The following is an 18,168-nucleotide window of genomic DNA, read 5'->3' as shown; positions in this document are numbered from 1 at the left end:
CAGCAAAAGATCGATCACAGTCCCTTCTTGGGACATAGTGATTTTTAAGTTTTTGATTGTGCTTTTAATAGTCTATATTATCGCGATGGATGCGGGTGCAAAAAGTAACATTTAAAGAGTGATTGAAGGAATGAGTAATGGAAAGGAGTTACCAATGAGCAACTTCCATATCCTCTGATACAATTCTTTGTAGAGAAAAAAATCGGTACGTACCCAGTGTGGCTTAGTTAGTTATCCTGTGTTATGTCTGTTCTACATGATGTCATGCTCTGTTTTCCCTTTAGGGCCAGTATAGTAAAATCACATTCCAGACTCCTTTCTACGTTGGTGGTGCCCCCAGCGTGTACTGGCTGGTCAGAGCCACAGGCACCAACCGTGGTTTTCAGGGCTGCGTTCAGTCACTCAGCATCAACGGGAAGATAATTGATATGAGGCCCTGGCCATTAGGGAAAGCTCTCAGTGGTGCTGATGTCGGTAAGTGTAATGGTATGGGGTCTTTAATCAGCGGTAAACCAGGGGTTACTGGCTGTTGAAAAAAATTGAGCAATAGTCCAGGTCTGAGTGGTGGAGGGTGCTGTCTCTATTTTTGGCATGGTATTTCTCTGTGCCTTTGCACATTGGTTTTGCTGGGTCTATAGTAGGAGGGTTTATCACACTGTGCAAGTAGACGTCACTGTTTAGTATACCAAAACCCCCTGTGGACACGGTTATCCTGCACAATGCATAGTAAAATCAGTACCTATGGGCAAACAGGAAACTCAGTATTGGAGATTTAGTTACATCTGCACCAGTATTTCTACCAGCACAGGATGCCTCTTCATGCTCCTGACTGACAGTCACATCGTCAGGAAATCAATAGTGTGTACACTGTGTTTGTATTTAAAACCCAACAAAACGAGTTTTGCCTAAAGGCATCATTGCACTTGTCCAAAGCAATGCAGGGATATTTCAAACCTACAGCAGTGCTGTGGCCATTACAAAGGACTTCTCCCCATTAAACCCCATTACTGCTGAGGCAAATAGGCTTTCCTGGTTACCATCATTGTTTTCATTTCCAGAGTCACAGTATGTTTTAAAAAACACCATGGAATAAATTCTTTCAATAGCTTTATGAAGTGGTATTATAATATTATCTCCCCTTCACAGATTAAAAGATGGAGAAGTAGGGAAGTTGATAAACTGATCCTGTCTTACTTATTCATCAATATTTCACCCACATAATGGGCACTTGGAAAAATAGACAGGGCAACAAAATCCTTGCTTTAATGACCCCCCAAGTCTAAACAGTCTAAGAGTAAGAGTAAACCGAAGTCACAAAGCAAGTGGTAAAGGGCAGGAAATAGATCTCGTATCACTGAACTCTGCATGCCATGCTTCAGCCACAAAGTCATCTTTCTTCTCTTCTGTAGCTGTGCATTTGGCAACCCAAGAAGGAAGTGATTAATTAGAAACGTCTTAACAATTGCTCTGTATTCTCTAGAAACCATGACCACACTTTTGTGCAATATAGGGGGAGAACAGAGTGGCCCAAGAAGCAGATGTTGAAAAGACTTTGGAATCAGAAAGTAATTTCACGATAGAGTGAGAATCTATGGAATTTAGATAGACAGATGAAAGTCCTGCTGAAGTTCTCTTGAGTTCTAATCTCTGTTGCCTTTTGGGTTGCAGCTAGCTGCATTCCCATCCATGAATGCTCCACATACTACTGCATTAGCAATCAACATCAATGAAAATAAAGGCTGCGTTCTGCTATGTGTGACTCACAACTGATAGAGCCTTACTGTCCTTATGTGACTGCACACACTTATATGAAACTCTGCAAGGGGAGACTTGCTAACAATATGCCGTATAAGTTAAGCTTAAAATAAATAAATTGCAAGTGAACTTTACTAGGGCTTAGGGCTGGTGTTTGCTAGCCAGTCTTCTGTTTCTTTTCTATTGGCATAGTGTATAAATCATCCTGATTTATACAGGTACATGGACCACAGAATTGAGGGTGGGGAGGAGAGGGCTCCATCCCACCCCTACGCCATCTCTGCTGGCTATATCTTAGCTCACCAAACTGTGAGATAAGGGGCTGACAGGGGAGACAGTGCTCGTGGTTTGGAGCAGGCATGACAGGACCTTGGACTCCCGCTGGTCTTCATCTACCCTTCTTCATCTACCACTGCAGCCAAGCAGATGCAGCTGTCAGGCCTGTGGTTTGCCTTTTTGGTGTAGTCACCTGTGCTGGCCCAAAGGCAGTCACTGACACTGTGAGAGCAGCCTGGCCATTACAGTGCAGCCCAGAAGGGGAAAAGGTGGCTCAATGGGCACTGTGAGCACCCCTGCTCCCATGGCGGGGCATGGGGCAGCTGTCTGGATGGCTAATTGTCCGCTTCCAAGTGGAAGGAGAATTTGTTCCCTTCTAGGAGGCTTGTACATTTTGTTTATGCTCCTTGTGTTAGCCCTGGAGCTGTGTGTTGTGGCTGCTGTACACAGACCTTCCCTCTCTACAATGATAAATTGTAGATGTAGAAGTCTCCTAGTAGGAAATTTGTAGATGTAACAAGTCGGGTCTGGCAGGGAGTACCAGGTGACCCAAGAGTACTGCTTTTGTCCTGAGTCAGTGAGAAAGGTTATTTTCCACCGTGGACAGCAGAGTGATCAGGGTGAATCAGCACATCAACCATTTACATCTGCATACTTCTCTGTGCTTTTCTTTCTGGCAGTGGGATGGGAATTCAGACTGTAAAGCTGGTGCTGTACTAACACGAGTACCTTACTGAAGATTTGCAGAGTCCTGGTCTGGAAACCTTCTTTACAGTCAAAGTGCTGTATTTAAACAAAACAAGAAGGACATACTCCCTTCCTGCAGTAGTTCTGCAAGACCTCTCTCAGTTATCTCAGATAACAAAACTCCAGTGTTTACTGTCAGAGCTACCTCACAAGACTTGTGTCATCCCAGAGGGAGTATTTCAATGTGCCTCAAAATAAATGTGTAATTGTTTATTATAAACATTTAGCCCCTGCAAAGGATGTGCTTGCACTTCTATAGCACACATGTTTAATTTGGCCTTTCTGAATGTATAAGATCAGTTTGTTTCTATCAACGAGGGGAGAATTATTTAATCAGAAACCAAAACAAAGGAGAAATTAAACAGAATCAACAAGAACTTCCAGTATATGTACATATGACCATTGCATAATCGACTATATAGATAGCAGTTTTAAAAATGAAATAAGTAAATTATTTGTTCAAACAATTTCAGCTTAATTCAAAAAAGAAGAAATCATCTCCTTGTTATTTTAGTTGATGTGCCAGTGTGGTAGAAATGCTTCTTAAAGAGGCCATATGCAGATGATGTAGATCCCTTTTAGTGTAGACAAGAGGACTGACAACCTCATTTTAGTTAATAAGATTAGTTGAAGGTGATTAATACTTTCCATGCTTACTATGACGTGTATTTACAAAGAAGCACTTAAGGTAATTGAAATTGAGTAAGTCACAGTGCTTGTAAACAACCTACAGATATTTCTGTTTTATGGGAAAATACAGATACGAACAAGAGCAGAAGAACAGTAATCAAGGGAGTGATTGAGAGGTACAACTGTCATGCTTTGTAAGTAAGGGCTAATTTTTACTATTTTTAAGGCCTCTTGCTGGTCTGGTACTAAAAACAAGTGCTAAAAATCAAGTTGCCTTGTTTAAATTGCACACTATGTAACAAACTGGGAAAGAATCTAGGCAGGAGAGCAAATTGTATTGGTTAGTAGGAATGATCAACAGCCAAATAAATCTTGTTTGGCAAATTTCTCTGCTAAATCAGTGTTCTGGCTCTCTGTTTAGGTGAGTGTAGCAGTGGCATCTGTGATGAGGCGTCCTGCATCAACAGTGGTACCTGTACTGCAAGCAAAGCAGATTCATACATTTGCCTTTGCCCTCTTGGATTTAAAGGACATCATTGTGAAGAAGGTGAGAGGATGCTGGGCTGCTTATATTTCTTTGTATGTGTTATTTAGTGATCAATGTCTTTTCCACAGTGAGGTCTTATGCTATTACATGGACAGAAGAGAGTACTTGTTACTTCATCTTTTTTAAAATTACATAGTGAAACCCTCCCCCACCATTCACTTTGGGGCTACATCCAGCTCCTACACAGCCAGTGATTCTCAAGCCTCTTTGCTTATTAAAACTAAGGATAATTAAGCATCTCAAGCTTACTTTTCAGGAGTTAAAATAATGTACCACTCCACAGGTGCACATTAACTCTAAAAAAATCCCCACTTTCTCCTAAAACCAGTGTCAGTTGTATATTCTGAAAGGTAAAGGACTCAATACCAATTTCTTGCTGAAATTGCAGATACAAACAAATAGTCAAATTCATGCAGCATCATATTCTATGCTGCAGAACTTTTCATGCCACCTCCCACTGTGTGCATGCTTGCTACTTTGGAAAACACTGTGCTGAATCATTGAAGAAAAGGAGCACAAGGCTTTATAATACAAGTACATCCCTGGAAAAGGAAGGGATTGAGGAGTGAAACAGTGCTGGCTAGGAAAAAAAAATATTTGGAAAATTAAATTTTTAGGTTGTTTTTCTTAGCATTAGCTCTGAGTACTTTACAAAGGGAACTGACACTGGTTGGTAGGAGTCAATCCCTTACCTTTGAGCCTCAAATTACCTGCTTGTGTATTCTGGATTTCCAGCACTCACCTTGGCCATACCTCAGTTCAACGAGTCCTTAAGGTCATTTGCTAGCACACCCTGGCCCTTGGAACCACAGAATTACCTTTCCTTCATGGAGTTTGAGATGACGTTTCGTCCAGATTTAGAGACTGGTGTCCTTTTGTACAGCTACGACACAGACAGCAAGGATTTCCTCTCCATTAACTTGGTGGCTGGTTACGTGGAGTTCAGGTTTGACTGTGGCTCAGGAACGGCTGTTATCAGGTAAATGGCGTTGCTGGTGTTTCTTTCCCAACAGTGCCGCAGTGCTGATCCAGGGGAGGAATGGGCTGGAAAGAGTAATATATAGCCTATAATGAGGTATGGCAGCCTGTCAGCCTCTAGCGCCTACTTCTTCTAAGGAAGCACAGAAACACTAGAGCTCTATTCAAGGGGACAGGATTTTCTTCCTACATAAGTATATGTTTCAAAACTTTATTATCAACATTACCATGTTGTGACACCATCTTGCTGCAGTGTTACTTTTGTTTCTGTATGTTATTGCAGAAATTCCCTTCTTGCCTCCATGACATTGTACCCTAGCTAGTTAAGGGATCTATACATACTTTACGCATATACTTTCTAGCCACGGGGTTGCACAATATTGGCACTTCAGTGAGCATCCTCCTCCCTGGTCTCCAGTGCCAGGCAGTGAAGTATGGGGCTGTGGGTGTCACAAGAAGATACACCTCCACTTCCCCCCTTTCCACATAGTGCTGTTTTGGGGGGCATCTGAGGCTCATACCCAATTTATGTAACTTAAGCAGTCTAAAAGATAAATACATGGTTTATTTATCGTGACATGGAAGTCAGCCAGGCTTCCAGGCAAAGACAGACTTCTGAGAATGATTCATCACTTCCTAAAATTAATGTCTAGGATAGGAGCAACAAAATGCCTTAAAAAATGCACATTCTCTCAGTGTAACTGAGTGCCCAGTCTCTGGACTCTTCTGAAAAGGCGATGGGACGAAGGTAGGCACTCAGTACTTGGATGTCATCCAAGAGGCTGCCAGTTTGACCAGGCTGACCTAGTATTTAGAAATAATTTCTATAAAGCTTATGCAAAATGTGCACACTGCCTGCAGGTCTTGTATACTGTATGTTTCCGGTGGATGGACATGAGGGATTTTGGCTTTACTGCGATTAGGAGAAATGTACTGATTTTCCACTGAATTTGGACTCAAGCAAACAAATCCATTCAGACAACAAAGTGAGAGATGAAATTTCAAGGGAGCAAATGCAAAATAATGCACAATCCTAACAATGCACAGCTGTGGCAATACAGTTACTGTTGTCAGATAGAGAAAGATCCTGGAGTCACCATGGACGGTTCTGTGAAAGCAATAGCTAACTGCTTAGAGACAAATATAGAAATGTAAACACAATGTGGAGAATTATTAGGAGTGGAATAAGCAACAATGCCTCTGCAAAAACCCACAATGCACTTCATCTTGAAAAACTGCTGCCATTCTGGTCACTTCATTTCCAAAGAGATTAGCAAAATTAAAAAAAAAAATATATAAAATAGTGGTGTTGATATCCGGAGGAGGGAAAGAAACAGTTTCCACAAATACAGCAGGACCCTTCAACCTGGAAAAGAAAGAGTTTGGTGCAGCCATGATTGTGATTAGATTGTGAATAGCATGGAGATAAATAAGGTATTTTTATTCTGTATTTTTTCAATTAAAAAATTAGAATTAGAATGAATTAGAATCAGAATGCATTAGAATTAGAGTTAGAGTTAGAATTAGAATTAATTAAAATTAGAATGAATTAGAATTAGAATTAGAATTAGAATTATTAAAATTAAAATTAAAATTAAAATTAAAATTAAAATTAAAATTAAAATTAAAATTAAAATTAAAATTAAAATTAGAAGGAGCCCAGTTAAACTGTAAACCAAAAAAAGTAACTAACAAAGAAAATAAGACTTCTTTTTTTTTCAGACAGCACATAAATAAGTTGTGGAAATTAATTGTCACAGCGTGTTACAGATGCCAGAACTATAAATAGGCTAAAAAATACCCAACAACCATTAGACAAATTTGAAGAAAGCTCTGCTGCGGGAGATCAAACAGGGTTGTACGGATGCAGTCTCTGACTCAGGAAATGGCTAAGTGACAGGTTGCCAGAAGCTGGGAGGATATGTCAAGGGAAGAATCACTTCATACTCGCCCTGTTCTTTTCTCTTGCTGAAAAGCAGCAGAAATAGCTTATGTCAGAGACCTTTGCTCCAACCCCAAATGGCCCTTCTTACAACAGCCTTCAGACTTTTTCTGCTTACAGCCATCTAATTCCTATTATTACCGGCAAGTGTAAGGTATGAAAGTAGACATAAAATTTTTCCCCCAAAGAATATTGTAGCTTTTCAAAACACCTTGGACTAAAGTTTAACCAAGATGTAGGCTTGTAAAATGTAAAAGCATGTGGCTGGGAGTGGAAACTGCCCCTTTCAACTGGAAAGCAGAATAGCGAGCAGGACGCCAGCTAGCACCTGGGTCATGTGCAGTGGGAAAAAAAAAAAGTGAGGTGGGATAGCTGGGTAACAGGGGAGACTCATGACACTGGCAGTTTTCCCTGAAGGTTGTCAGGATGTCCTGTTCAGGCCCTTTTGCTAGATAATCTGGGCATCTCACACCCTGTCATCAGCTCTGTCAGTGATTAAATCAGATAAATAAATTTCCAGGGTTGTGTGCCTGCTTGGGCAATATCCACTGAAAAGTCTGCCTTGATCTTCACCATACCGCTTCACATCTACCCTTTGTCCTAAAAAGGGATATAACTCTGGTCATCCTGACTATCTCTTCCATAGGACAGGCTGTTAAATATTATAATATTATCAGAACACAATTATAATGTCTTTATAACTAAGGATAAGGCAAGCTCATTTGTGTATGGCAGCAGCAGCAGTAGGAAAGCTGACGCTGATGAAGCATGGGTTTTGCCTGAAGTGACCTGGGGTGGAAGCAGTGTGGTGTGTGCAGGGGGCTCAGGAGGGAGCAGGGATGCCAAGCCAATGGACTGATGCAGAACCTGAGCTATTTAGCAAGTTGTCTCAGAGGAGAATTTGTTTTCCACTGGGATTTCCATTGACCAGGCATTTGCAGGATCAAGATCATCATGATTTAGTGTAGTTTTTAAGGTTCAGTTTATGCAGAGAGGTAATCCTTAATGTCACAGCACATGAAAGGCCAGAAGTGTTCAAGAGGCTGCAGAAAGTGTTACCAAACTCATGCTGGTTTCAAAAAGCCTGTGAATCCAAGAAATAGTTTGCAACTCTAGAGTGATGACTGCAAAGCTTAATCATCCCTAACTGTAATTAAATCTAGCAGAGCATGATGATGACCTAATCAGCAGAGGAGATAAAATGAATGCATTGCCACTTACTAGGTAGCCAAGCCTATCTGGTTCTGTTCTATGTATATATTGACTTCTTAAGGTGATAAAATTCTGTTGCCTGTTGATTTACCCAAGACAGTTAAACCCTAAATGCTACTGCATATGAAAAAGGACAAGTGAATGGCGTCACTCGATGATATTTTTAATGGAAATTTTCTGAAAAAAAACATCGAAGTAGTATTGCCAACATTGTCCAAACAGATGAAAATGGGCTTTGAGAAAATTTGGAGGAGCAAAATAGATACAACAAAAAGATTTCAAAGCTCAGGTTGATTGCTCAGAAAAAAAGAAAAAAAAAAAATTGTTATTTTCACATCTTCAAGATTATATACCTTTTTTAATCAACATTTGAATCACTATTGACTCACTATTTCAAATCACATTTTTTTCAGTTCTTTCAATCTGAAATGTTTCTTTTTTGCATTTTTAAATGTAAGTAGCCTGAAAATACAAAACATTATTTCCCCCAAAACTACTTTGTATTTTTTCATTGAAAGACAGAACATCTTCAAGTGTCCTAGATAACATGGTTTCTGATTTTTCCAGCTTGACCAGTGAATCAAACACAAGTTTTTGTTGCTCCTGGAGGAAAGACTGCAAGATAACATTTAGATGTAAAATCTAGATATAAAACCAATGTAGTAAATTTGAAAACAAGATACAAAGTTCTGTAGAACATGCAAAGGGGAATGTGGTTTTGACCTTTATACTGGCTGCTATTCATATTAGTCCTGAACTAATAAAGATTATAAGAACAGTTTTGAAATGCTTCCTTTGAGACTGGTGAATACTTTGCATAACTGAGGATTATTGTTCCGACCTAATATCTCATCATATCGTTAGGATCATATTTTAGTTACTTCTCCTTAACGTACACCTGCCAGGCTGTGCGCCTGTGTCCGTGTGTGTAGAAGTCACTGTAACAGGCTGCATAAACAGAGCTGATAAGCCAACACAAGGTAGTTCTGTTTTAAAAAAGGATGAAGAATGTGGGTCTAGACTGACCATTAAGTGGGAAGCTTTATCTCCAGGCTTACATCATATACAGCTAAGAAAAAAATTTGTCTTTATGCATTATAAATGACTGAGCAGAATAATTAGTTCATAGGTATATTAAATGCATGCTGATTATAGGAATGTTTCACTTATAAATAAAAGTAGAGTGCTTGTTATTTGCTGTAGGAACATGGTCTTATTTTCCTTTGCTGATAGGGCTCAGAAGTTATGTTGCTTCCTTATAAGGAAAGAAACACAATGATTTGTTTTTATTTTTTATTTAAAAAATCATCCCAGAGGACCTGACTTTTTAACATGACATTAATATTTGAAAATACTAGAAAAGCAAAAGTGTAAAATACTTGAAAGTTTTCTTCCCCTTAAAACAGGAGTGAAGAACCTGTCAGTCTGGGTCAGTGGCATGAACTGCGAGTGTCTCGCACAGCGAAGAATGGCATCCTGCAAGTGGACAAACAAAAGCCAGTGGAAGGGATGGCAGAGGTGAGCGTATGACATGGCTTGTCATGAATACGGTTGTTGGACTATAAAATGATTGCATAGTAAACTACACAGGCTTCTGGCAAAAAAAGTTCTTATAGGCTCAAAAAAGTATACATGTTAGGGCAACATTTTCTTAAGCCCAAAACTGGAATTTTTCACATGAAGTCTTCCCTCTGAGGACAGGGATCCTTGTAAAGGCAGATGAAATCTCAGCCTTATCCGCTCTTGCCATGTAACGACTCACTTTTTTGTGTTTGGTTCATACATGCTCTTGAGGTTCTTTTCTTGGTACTTAGTGGTTGTCGCTAGGTCTGTTGAACAATGTGTGCACTATGAAATGCATCATCTGGAGAAGGAGGATACTGAAAATTACGTGCACAAAGTCCTGTTTTTACCTCTCTCTGAATATTGTGCTGGAAAGGTGAGCCAAAAGACAATTGTTTCTTTGTCTTTTCCTTGCAAAAGTTGTTATCAGGACAGAGTAAGGGCTGGAATACTCAGGCAGTTGATGACTTGCATTTTTTTCTTCCTTCACCAAAAGGTCATAGTGAATAAAATTTGTAATAAGGTGAAATTTTGCTTGTACTGAGCAGTGTATTCACTCTAAACACTCAAATGCATACACAGAGGTACTTTCTTACCCCAAGAATCTGAGGCTAGAACTGCTTAGAAAATATCTTTTATTCTTTACTATTGGGGAATGTGGCCAGAAAACCAGACTCCAGATCCTGTTAGCAGATGAATCTGCAGTTTTTTCTGTAAACTGGGAAACTATTTAAAGCTTAGACTTCCCTTGAAAAATATAAACAAATTGCAATTCCAGTTGTCTGTCAAGGAACAAATTGAGCAGGGAAACATTCAAACACAGCAGTCGAGATTTTAGATAGATGGGTCAAGATGAAGACTCCTTTTTTTTTTTCTCTAAGTGCTACAGTGCAGCTGCAGAAGGAGCTGCCAGCAAAGAAATCACAGGTGCTTCTACAGGACTGGAATTACAGTTATCCTGTCCTTAGCTGTTAAACATCTTTCAGTTCACTCCAAGACCCTGACTAGTCCCATCATGTATCCTGAGCAACTGCTTCTGGTAACTAATGCAAACTTAATGTTTCCTTCATTTAGCCCTGTAACTTGCTATGGATTATCTTTTTACATGTTGGTAACATTAAATGAGTCTCTGTTGCATGGACTTTGCTCTGATTTTAACTTTATGAACCTAATTCTTGTTCTAGATTTATTTCATTATACCTCAAGTCATTGCAAATAGAGCTAGATATGCAGTCAGAAATGACAATGAGTCAGTCTCCTTTCTTCCTTCAGTATTCCAGTTTTGAAATACTTCAGATTTTTCAGTTAATTTTGATTACGATAAAGCATGGTCACTAGAAAGTGTCCTACAGTGGCTTTCTGAAGAGAATTGTACAAAGAAATGCAATTAACGGAAGTAAAGAGGCATTAAAGTAAGCTATAGCATCTAATGTTGGCTAATCTGAAGTTACAGGCATGGTTCTAGCTACTCGAATAAAATGTTATTCTTATGTTTATTGCAGGGGGCTTTCACACAGATTAAGTGCAGCTCGGAAATATTTATTGGCGGAGTCCCTAGTTATGATGCTGTGAAGAAGAACTCTGGGATCCTCAAACCCTTCAGTGGGAGCATCCAGAAGGTATTTGCCCAGAGAAACACGTGGGAGGCATCCAGAGTACACTTTAGGTGGAAACATATCCTTATAGCACTTGCAATGGAAGTATTCAAAATACTCCCAAGATTTCACCTCAGGAGCCCACCACAAAGGGCTTAAACACATATTTCACAGTGAGAAGTCATTCTAACTTTAATAGGCAGTAAGTATTACTACTGCCAGTCTCCCTATTGATTTCCCTCCTGTATGAATAAGTGAGCAGAAGCCATATGGGATTGAGTTCAGGATGGTGCAAGATTAGAGTCCTCAGAGTGCCCTGTGGCATCGTATATAAATAAATGAACAGAAGAAATGCTTCAATACTTAAATGTATGCAGACCGGGGCAGCTAAATGTCTGATTTAACAAATACAGTTATGAGCAAAAAAGAATCATAGATTCCTAGACTCACAGAATGGTTTGGGTTGGAAGGGACCTTAAAGATCCTATAGTTCCAACCCCCTTCCACGGGCAGGGACACCTTCTACTAGACCAGGTTGCTCAAAGCCCCATCCAACCTCCATCCAGCCTGGCCTTCAACACTTCCAGGGATGGGGCATCCACAACTTCTCTGGGCAACCTGTTCCAGTGCCTCACCACCCTCACAGTAAAGCATTTCTTCCTAATATCTAATCTAAACCTACCCTCTTTCTGTTTAAAGCCATTCTCCCTTGTCCTACTGCTACATACCCTTGCAAAAAGACCCTCTCCATCTTTCCTGTAGGGCCCCCTTTAGGTACCAGAAGGCTGCAATAAGGTCTGCCCAGAGCCTTCTCTTCTCCAGGCTGAACAACCCCAACTCTTTCAGCCTGTCTTCATAGGACAGGTGCTCCAGCCAGACACTGATGAACTTCATGGCCCTCCTCTGGATCTGCTCCAACAGGTCCATGTCCTTCTTATGTTGGGGGGCCCAGAGCTGAATGCAGTGCTCCAGGTGGGGTCCCACCAGAGCGGAGCAGAGGGGCACAGTCACCTCCCTCGCCCTGCTGGCCACGCTGCTTTTGGTGCAGCCCAGGGTACGGTCGGCTTTCTGGGCTGCAGGTGCACATTGCTGGTTCATATCCAGCTTTTCATCCGTCAATAACCCCAAGTCCTTCTACTGTGGGCTGCTCTCAATCTATCCTCTGCCCAGCCTGTATTTGTGCTTGGGATTGCCCTGACCCACGTGCAGGACGTTGCACTTGGCCTTGTTGAACTTCATGAGGTTCACAAATTAAAGTGGATTCCAGTTCAGCTAGTGTATTCTTGTACCACACAGCAGCTGCACACCTCACTGCCTTCCCCTCTTACGTTTTTACATGGGGCACATGAATGGAGGAGGTATTTTCCTTTGTTGGCAGACATTAGGGATGATGTTCCAGTGCGGTCAGCTGTTCATGGATGCAGCTCTCTTCTGGGTAAGAAATCTGTAAATCCATAGTAAGTCCTAAAAACTAATCAAAAGTTCAAACTGGACTTACATCCCTAGGCATACTTGGATAAAACTGCAAGGTTGGTCCTGAATCCTCAGAGTTTTAAATTATAGAGTTATTGCATCATATTTACTTAAATAAAAAGCTCTAACAGTGCATCTCATAACAATTGATCAAGGGCAGGAAGGTAATTGCAGTTCAGTGTAAGTGGTCTCATCACTTGGTCCAGCATTTTTCACTCTTTGTTAGCTGTCTAGCAGAAAACATGAAGTTCAAGATAATTGTGGGAGTTTGTAATAGTGATGGGAACAGGTCAGTCACACGGGCATCATCGGAAAGGTGGTCTTGACTAAATACAGTGCATTTTGGGAGGGCAAGATAGGGACCCTAGAAGCAATTGACATAGCTCACACTTACAAGGTGAGTAGCTGTACCCTAGAGTACAGAGGCACTGGTAAGGACTGGGAAATGCTGGGTGTGAGCCCACCCTTCTGTGCTGTAGTTAGGAAGGAAAGAGGGTGGATTTGCCTTCCCAGAGGCCTGACTGGGCTGTCAAGGAAGAGTGTTGCCTGCCTTTCGGGCACTGGGAAGCTATTAATTGACTGCTGTGTATACACATAGTAGGATTTTGGAGAATTGTATAGAAATAAAGCTACAAACATCGCCAGGTACTGGAAAACATGTTGTGTATAGAAGGACCTAAGACCTCAATCCGTGTAGTTACTCAGATAAGGGTAAGAAGTGACCGCTGTAGTCTGCTAGTTCCTACGTGAGGGTGAGATTTCTTGGAGTACCTGAGTCTGAAATGATGCAGAAAAGGGCACGATGAGAAGCTGAATATAAGTTTAATCCCAGGAATGAGACATATGTTTAAGAGTAGCGTCTTGTTAACCTCTGGTTAGCCAGAAGTTAGAAGGAAGCTGAAAAGGCAGTGGAGGCTTCACTGACCCATTTTTATAACAGGACTGGATGTTTTCCTGCTGTTGTTTAGAGCTGTTTCAAACAGAGTATGCACGATGCACACCCTTCCCCCAGTAGGACTCCCTAAGATGCATCAATTGAGTTATGTAGGAGCCAGAGTAACTATTACCATTCTCACTTCAGGCCCTAAAATCTGTTTGTGAAAATGGACTTCTTGTTTCAAGGTCACTGGCATCAGAAGCTGTACCCACATGTAACCTCTCTGCCAAGTTATCAGCTGAGGTTATAAAAATGTCAGGTTATATTGGAGAACTTAGGCTGCTGACACATTGGAAAAATCCCAGCGTTTAACAGTTCTCTTCAGTTTATATGCACATGGTTTTGTGAGGTAATTAGTTATGTTTTTCATCCATCTTAACTGTAGCTTCTTTCCGGCAAGATGAGGTACTAGAAAGCAATAGACAATGTGAAAAACAAGCTGTTCTACTTAGTATTTCTGTTGTCAACATGTCTTCTGGGGGGTTTCCTGATCTCAGGAACACTCTTTCTCAGCAGTGTTCATCTAATTTTACTGTTCTAGCTCACAGCTCAGCTACAAAGCATTGCACCAGCATTCAGATACAGAACTGGTGAATCCCACACAGCTTCACCCCACATGGGGGTTGCCTAAGGCTGTTTAACAAAACACAAAAGAAATTAATCTCCAGTGGGTCAGGGTGAGCAACAGAATGAGTTGGACCTCTGAGACTGGAAAACACACATTACAATAAACAGTTTTTTAGCCAAGTTTTGAGGGTTGTTTCTCTGAAGTCTTTTAGATGGGTCTTCTGACAAGCAGTACAACACTGGGAATTTGACAGTTTTTAGCATATGTTTTCCTCCCCTCCCCCTGTTTTTTTTTAACACATAGATTATCTTGAATGACTGGACAATCGATGTGAAACAGGATTTCACTTTTGGAATCAACCTAGCAAATGCTGCCCACCCCTGTGTGAGCTCACCATGTGCAAATGGGGGCACCTGCGTTCCCAAGAAGGACAACTATGAATGTGACTGTCCCCTGGGCTTTGATGGGCAACATTGCCAAAAAGGTAATGATGGCTGCATTTCAATCCAGAGATCTGGAGTTGATCATAAAAATAAGTGAGATTTAGCACCTACAGCTGTGGTTTTGCACATCCCTTAAAATAGAAACACTGGAGGCCAGAGCTCCCTTTGCATCCGTGCACATTCCATTTACCCAGGGATGAATTCCTTCTGTTACTTAGGAACATGGTAACTGTTATTCCAGCACAGAGCTGTGATCCATAGATAGCAGCCTGGTATCTGGTTGCTTGTGGTGGCCAACACTGAACACTTCATACACATTTCTAATTATGCAGTGCTATACAAAGGGGGAATTCCTGCCAACATCCCCCAGCCAGTGATTATGTTACATCATGAAGCATGAGCATCGATAACCCTGGTAATTTTATCTTCCCTAGGGCTCACAACAAATGCTGTTCTCATATACAGAAAGGTCTAGTCCTTTTTTAGACACTGACTACTCTGATGGTAATTTCACCATCTGCACAGATCTTGCTGTAGTACAGCAATGGAGACCACCAAGGAGGGAAACCTGCCCAGATGCACATTATTCTTCTTTCCCCAGAGCCACTGTAATAGTACAAACCTTAGATTCAGGAAAGTGTTCAGATTGTGTGGTGTCAAAAAAAAATGTCCTTTGGGTTATTCCACTAGATGGAGATGTTTCCCTTCTATGAGACTTGAGCTTGAAAAATTTCTGAGGGAGGATTTTGTAATGTAACAGTGAGCTCAGTTCAAAATAGCTGACTGACATTATTGTCCTCACTCACTCCTTCATTTCTCACAGGCACAAACTTCAGAGTTGAAAGTAGTGGTTTTGGTTAAATCATGATGAATAGATTGAGCAAAAAGACAATATCTTAGAACAAAAACAATTTACTAAAATACAATGCAAGAAACCCCTTTGCTTACGTTGTTGTGGTCTAGCTAATAGCTCGAGCAACGTCATTTATCCTGGCTTCTTTGTAGGGAGGAGGGAGAATTGTGATATTGGCTTGCTAGGTATATGCAGGGTGCTAAGCTCCAGCCTTCAAGATAGTATCTGCAGCAGCAGCAGCAGCGAGGTCTCCAGGGGGAGTCAAGGCAAGTGAATGCTTTGCAGCTTGCGTGTGTGGCTGCCTGCCTGTTCAATGAGCTCCTGTGCATTGCTCGGGCCACAGCCCCTCGCCACTTGCCTGCTTCCAACCTGTGCTAAGCCCCAAAAGCAGTGTGCCGAGCTGCCTGCCACTGCACCTGCCTTGTGGCACTGCTGTGCTGCTGCTCAGCTGGCATGCCACTGCTCTCCTCCCTCTTGTAAGATGTGTGGGTGTCCAGGCTTTCACGGTCAGTCTGACGGGCCTTGTGCCTTTGGCTGAGGCTAGATCCTGGGGGTTGCTTCCTATGTGCATCCAATCATTTTCAAAAATGTACAAAAGCATGAGTCACCTGTTTTTGTGGTTTAACCCCAGCCAGCAGCTGAGTACCACGGAGCTGCTTGCTCACGCCCCACCGCTGGTGCGATGGGCAGGAGAATTGGAAAAAGGTAAAACCCATGAGCTGAGATAAGAACAGGTTAATAACTGAAATAAATAAATAAATAACAATAATTAAAAGATAAAAAACAGTAATAACAACAATAATCACAATAATAATTGTAATAAAGGGAGGGAGAGAAAGAAATAAACCCAAGGGAGAAAAAAACCCCAAGTTGCTCACCACCTGCTGACTGATGCTCAGCCAGTTCCTGCTGCCTGTGGCTGCTGTTCAGGTGCCTCTCCCCCCCCCCCCCCCGTGCAGCCTCAGCTGCCACTGAAAATCCAAGTTTTTGCTGAGAGATGTGCAGAGAGTATGGAGGTCCCTCCTGAACCACAGTCCACAGCAACCTTGATGAAGTGGAACAGATTTCTCAAAATAATTCTTACCTGTGTCTCTTCGGTAGGATGTAGACACGGCTAAGGCAGGGTGCATGTGTGTGTCCACTTCTGTTTCAGGATGGGATTTTGGTTAGTGCACTCAGCTGGTATGTGAATGGCTGCAGGTGCAGTCTCCATCCTGCTTGGTGGTAGGCAGCTGTAACACTGCCCTGAAAAATAAAAGTGCTTGTGAGGGACTGTGACTCATTCTTCAAAATTATACAGGCCACTTATAAAACTCAGCTTAAATGATGCTGGTATGAGGTATATGAGATATTGATTCCTATCATAATGGATTGTTGGCTGAGGACTCTAATATTAGAGTTTCTGCTGGCCTTGCTGGGTTTTATATCTTCTGTCCAAGTTGTGGGAAGCATTACAGGTATTTTTATACTTAATTGTGAGATGGAGTAGAACAGTGAATTACTGCATTCCCCTGGTTAGAGCTGATCCCTGGGTAAAGCATGGTGAGTCGCTGGGATCTGAAAACTAGGACTAGCAGATGAGTTTGGTGCTGGTCCTACCTGTCTGCACCTTTGTGTGTTTTGAGCAGGCAAATATAAATACTTGGAGCAAAACAATAATAGAAAAGTGCTACCTTTATGGATGATTATAGTTGCTTATGAAAATGGGAAGCAGGGATCACACATTTGCAGAAAGGTGGGCATGAAATTGGATGAAGGGAGATTCTTATGCTATAGAAAAATAAAATGAAAATGTTCTTGTTTTGTTTTGTGCTGACTCACTGCAGAGTGTGGAAGTTACTGCCTAAATGGTAAGTACTGCAAATGATGTGAAAACTGCTCAGTCATTGTGCATCTGTATCTGCTCTAGCAAGCTGGATTTCCATTAAGCCTGGCAAGCTTCTGTCAATAAGCCAGAATACTTTCTGGGGTTGTATAGTACTTCCTTAAACATCATCCTGTTGATATTTTAAATTGCATCCAGAGCACCTGCTAAAAGCAGACCAGTGGCTGTGAAGCTGGTCCATGCATCTGCAAAGCAGTGGGGCCAGCTGTCTGAGGGCTTTGTAGGGGTAGGTGCTACTTCAAGCTACCCTGCAGTTCAGAGCTTACTCCCACTTGTCATGAGAGCCTCTTTGCTGAATTGTGACGAGCAGAGAGTGAAGGTGTTTGGTCCTAGATCTCCTTACTGGCCTGTTCCCTTCCAGTTGCAAAGATCCTGCATGCGTCAAAGGTACTGCTAAAATTTACTTGTTTTTTTGCAGCCAAATTCAGTGCAACAAACGAAGAGCATACAGAAGAGCAAGCTGAGATAAATGGCCATCAAACTTCATAGACAAAATCAGAGTGCTAGAGCAAGGGCAAGGGCTGCTGCATGGCACAGGCACCTTCCACTGCTGAAGGGAAGAGAAGCAGGGGTCTAGTGCTGGTGTGGGACGTGACAGAGGAAGGGCTTCTTTCGTGCTCCGCTGCCATCTGCCATGGTCAGAAACTGTCCAGTGCAGAAAGCATCAGACCTGGTGAGGAATGTCTGGCCCAGTGTAACACATATTTTGCAATCTTCCAGCGATGCTGGCAGGCTGCAGGCTATGGGCCACCTGTGGTTGTTTC

At 41.7% G+C, this 18,168-nt stretch overlaps 1 protein-coding gene across 2 annotated transcripts in view; it reads left to right on the top strand.

Moving 5' to 3' along the window:
- The window catches only part of EGFLAM (EGF like, fibronectin type III and laminin G domains), a 78,653-nt gene that overhangs the window by 50,422 nt on the left and 10,063 nt on the right, over positions 1–18,168 (top strand). The window contains exons 13-19 of one of the 2 annotated variants that reach the window (XM_037374021.1): positions 285–474; positions 3,830–3,955; positions 4,691–4,934; positions 9,494–9,605; positions 11,153–11,269; positions 14,527–14,707; positions 17,346–17,369. In XM_037374021.1, the coding sequence (XP_037229918.1) occupies positions 285–474; positions 3,830–3,955; positions 4,691–4,934; positions 9,494–9,605; positions 11,153–11,269; positions 14,527–14,707; positions 17,346–17,369 (994 nt within the window). The remainder of the gene's footprint in view (positions 1–284; positions 475–3,829; positions 3,956–4,690; positions 4,935–9,493; positions 9,606–11,152; positions 11,270–14,526; positions 14,708–17,345; positions 17,370–18,168) is intronic. The other variant, XM_037374022.1, reaches the window with a different exon arrangement.

This window comes from Falco rusticolus, chromosome Z (assembly GCF_015220075.1).
Source record: "Falco rusticolus isolate bFalRus1 chromosome Z, bFalRus1.pri, whole genome shotgun sequence".
In the NCBI taxonomy this organism is placed as follows: Eukaryota; Metazoa; Chordata; class Aves; order Falconiformes; family Falconidae; genus Falco; species Falco rusticolus.
The sequence above is the reverse complement of the archived record's forward strand: the minus strand, read 5'-3'. Positions and strand labels throughout refer to the sequence as shown.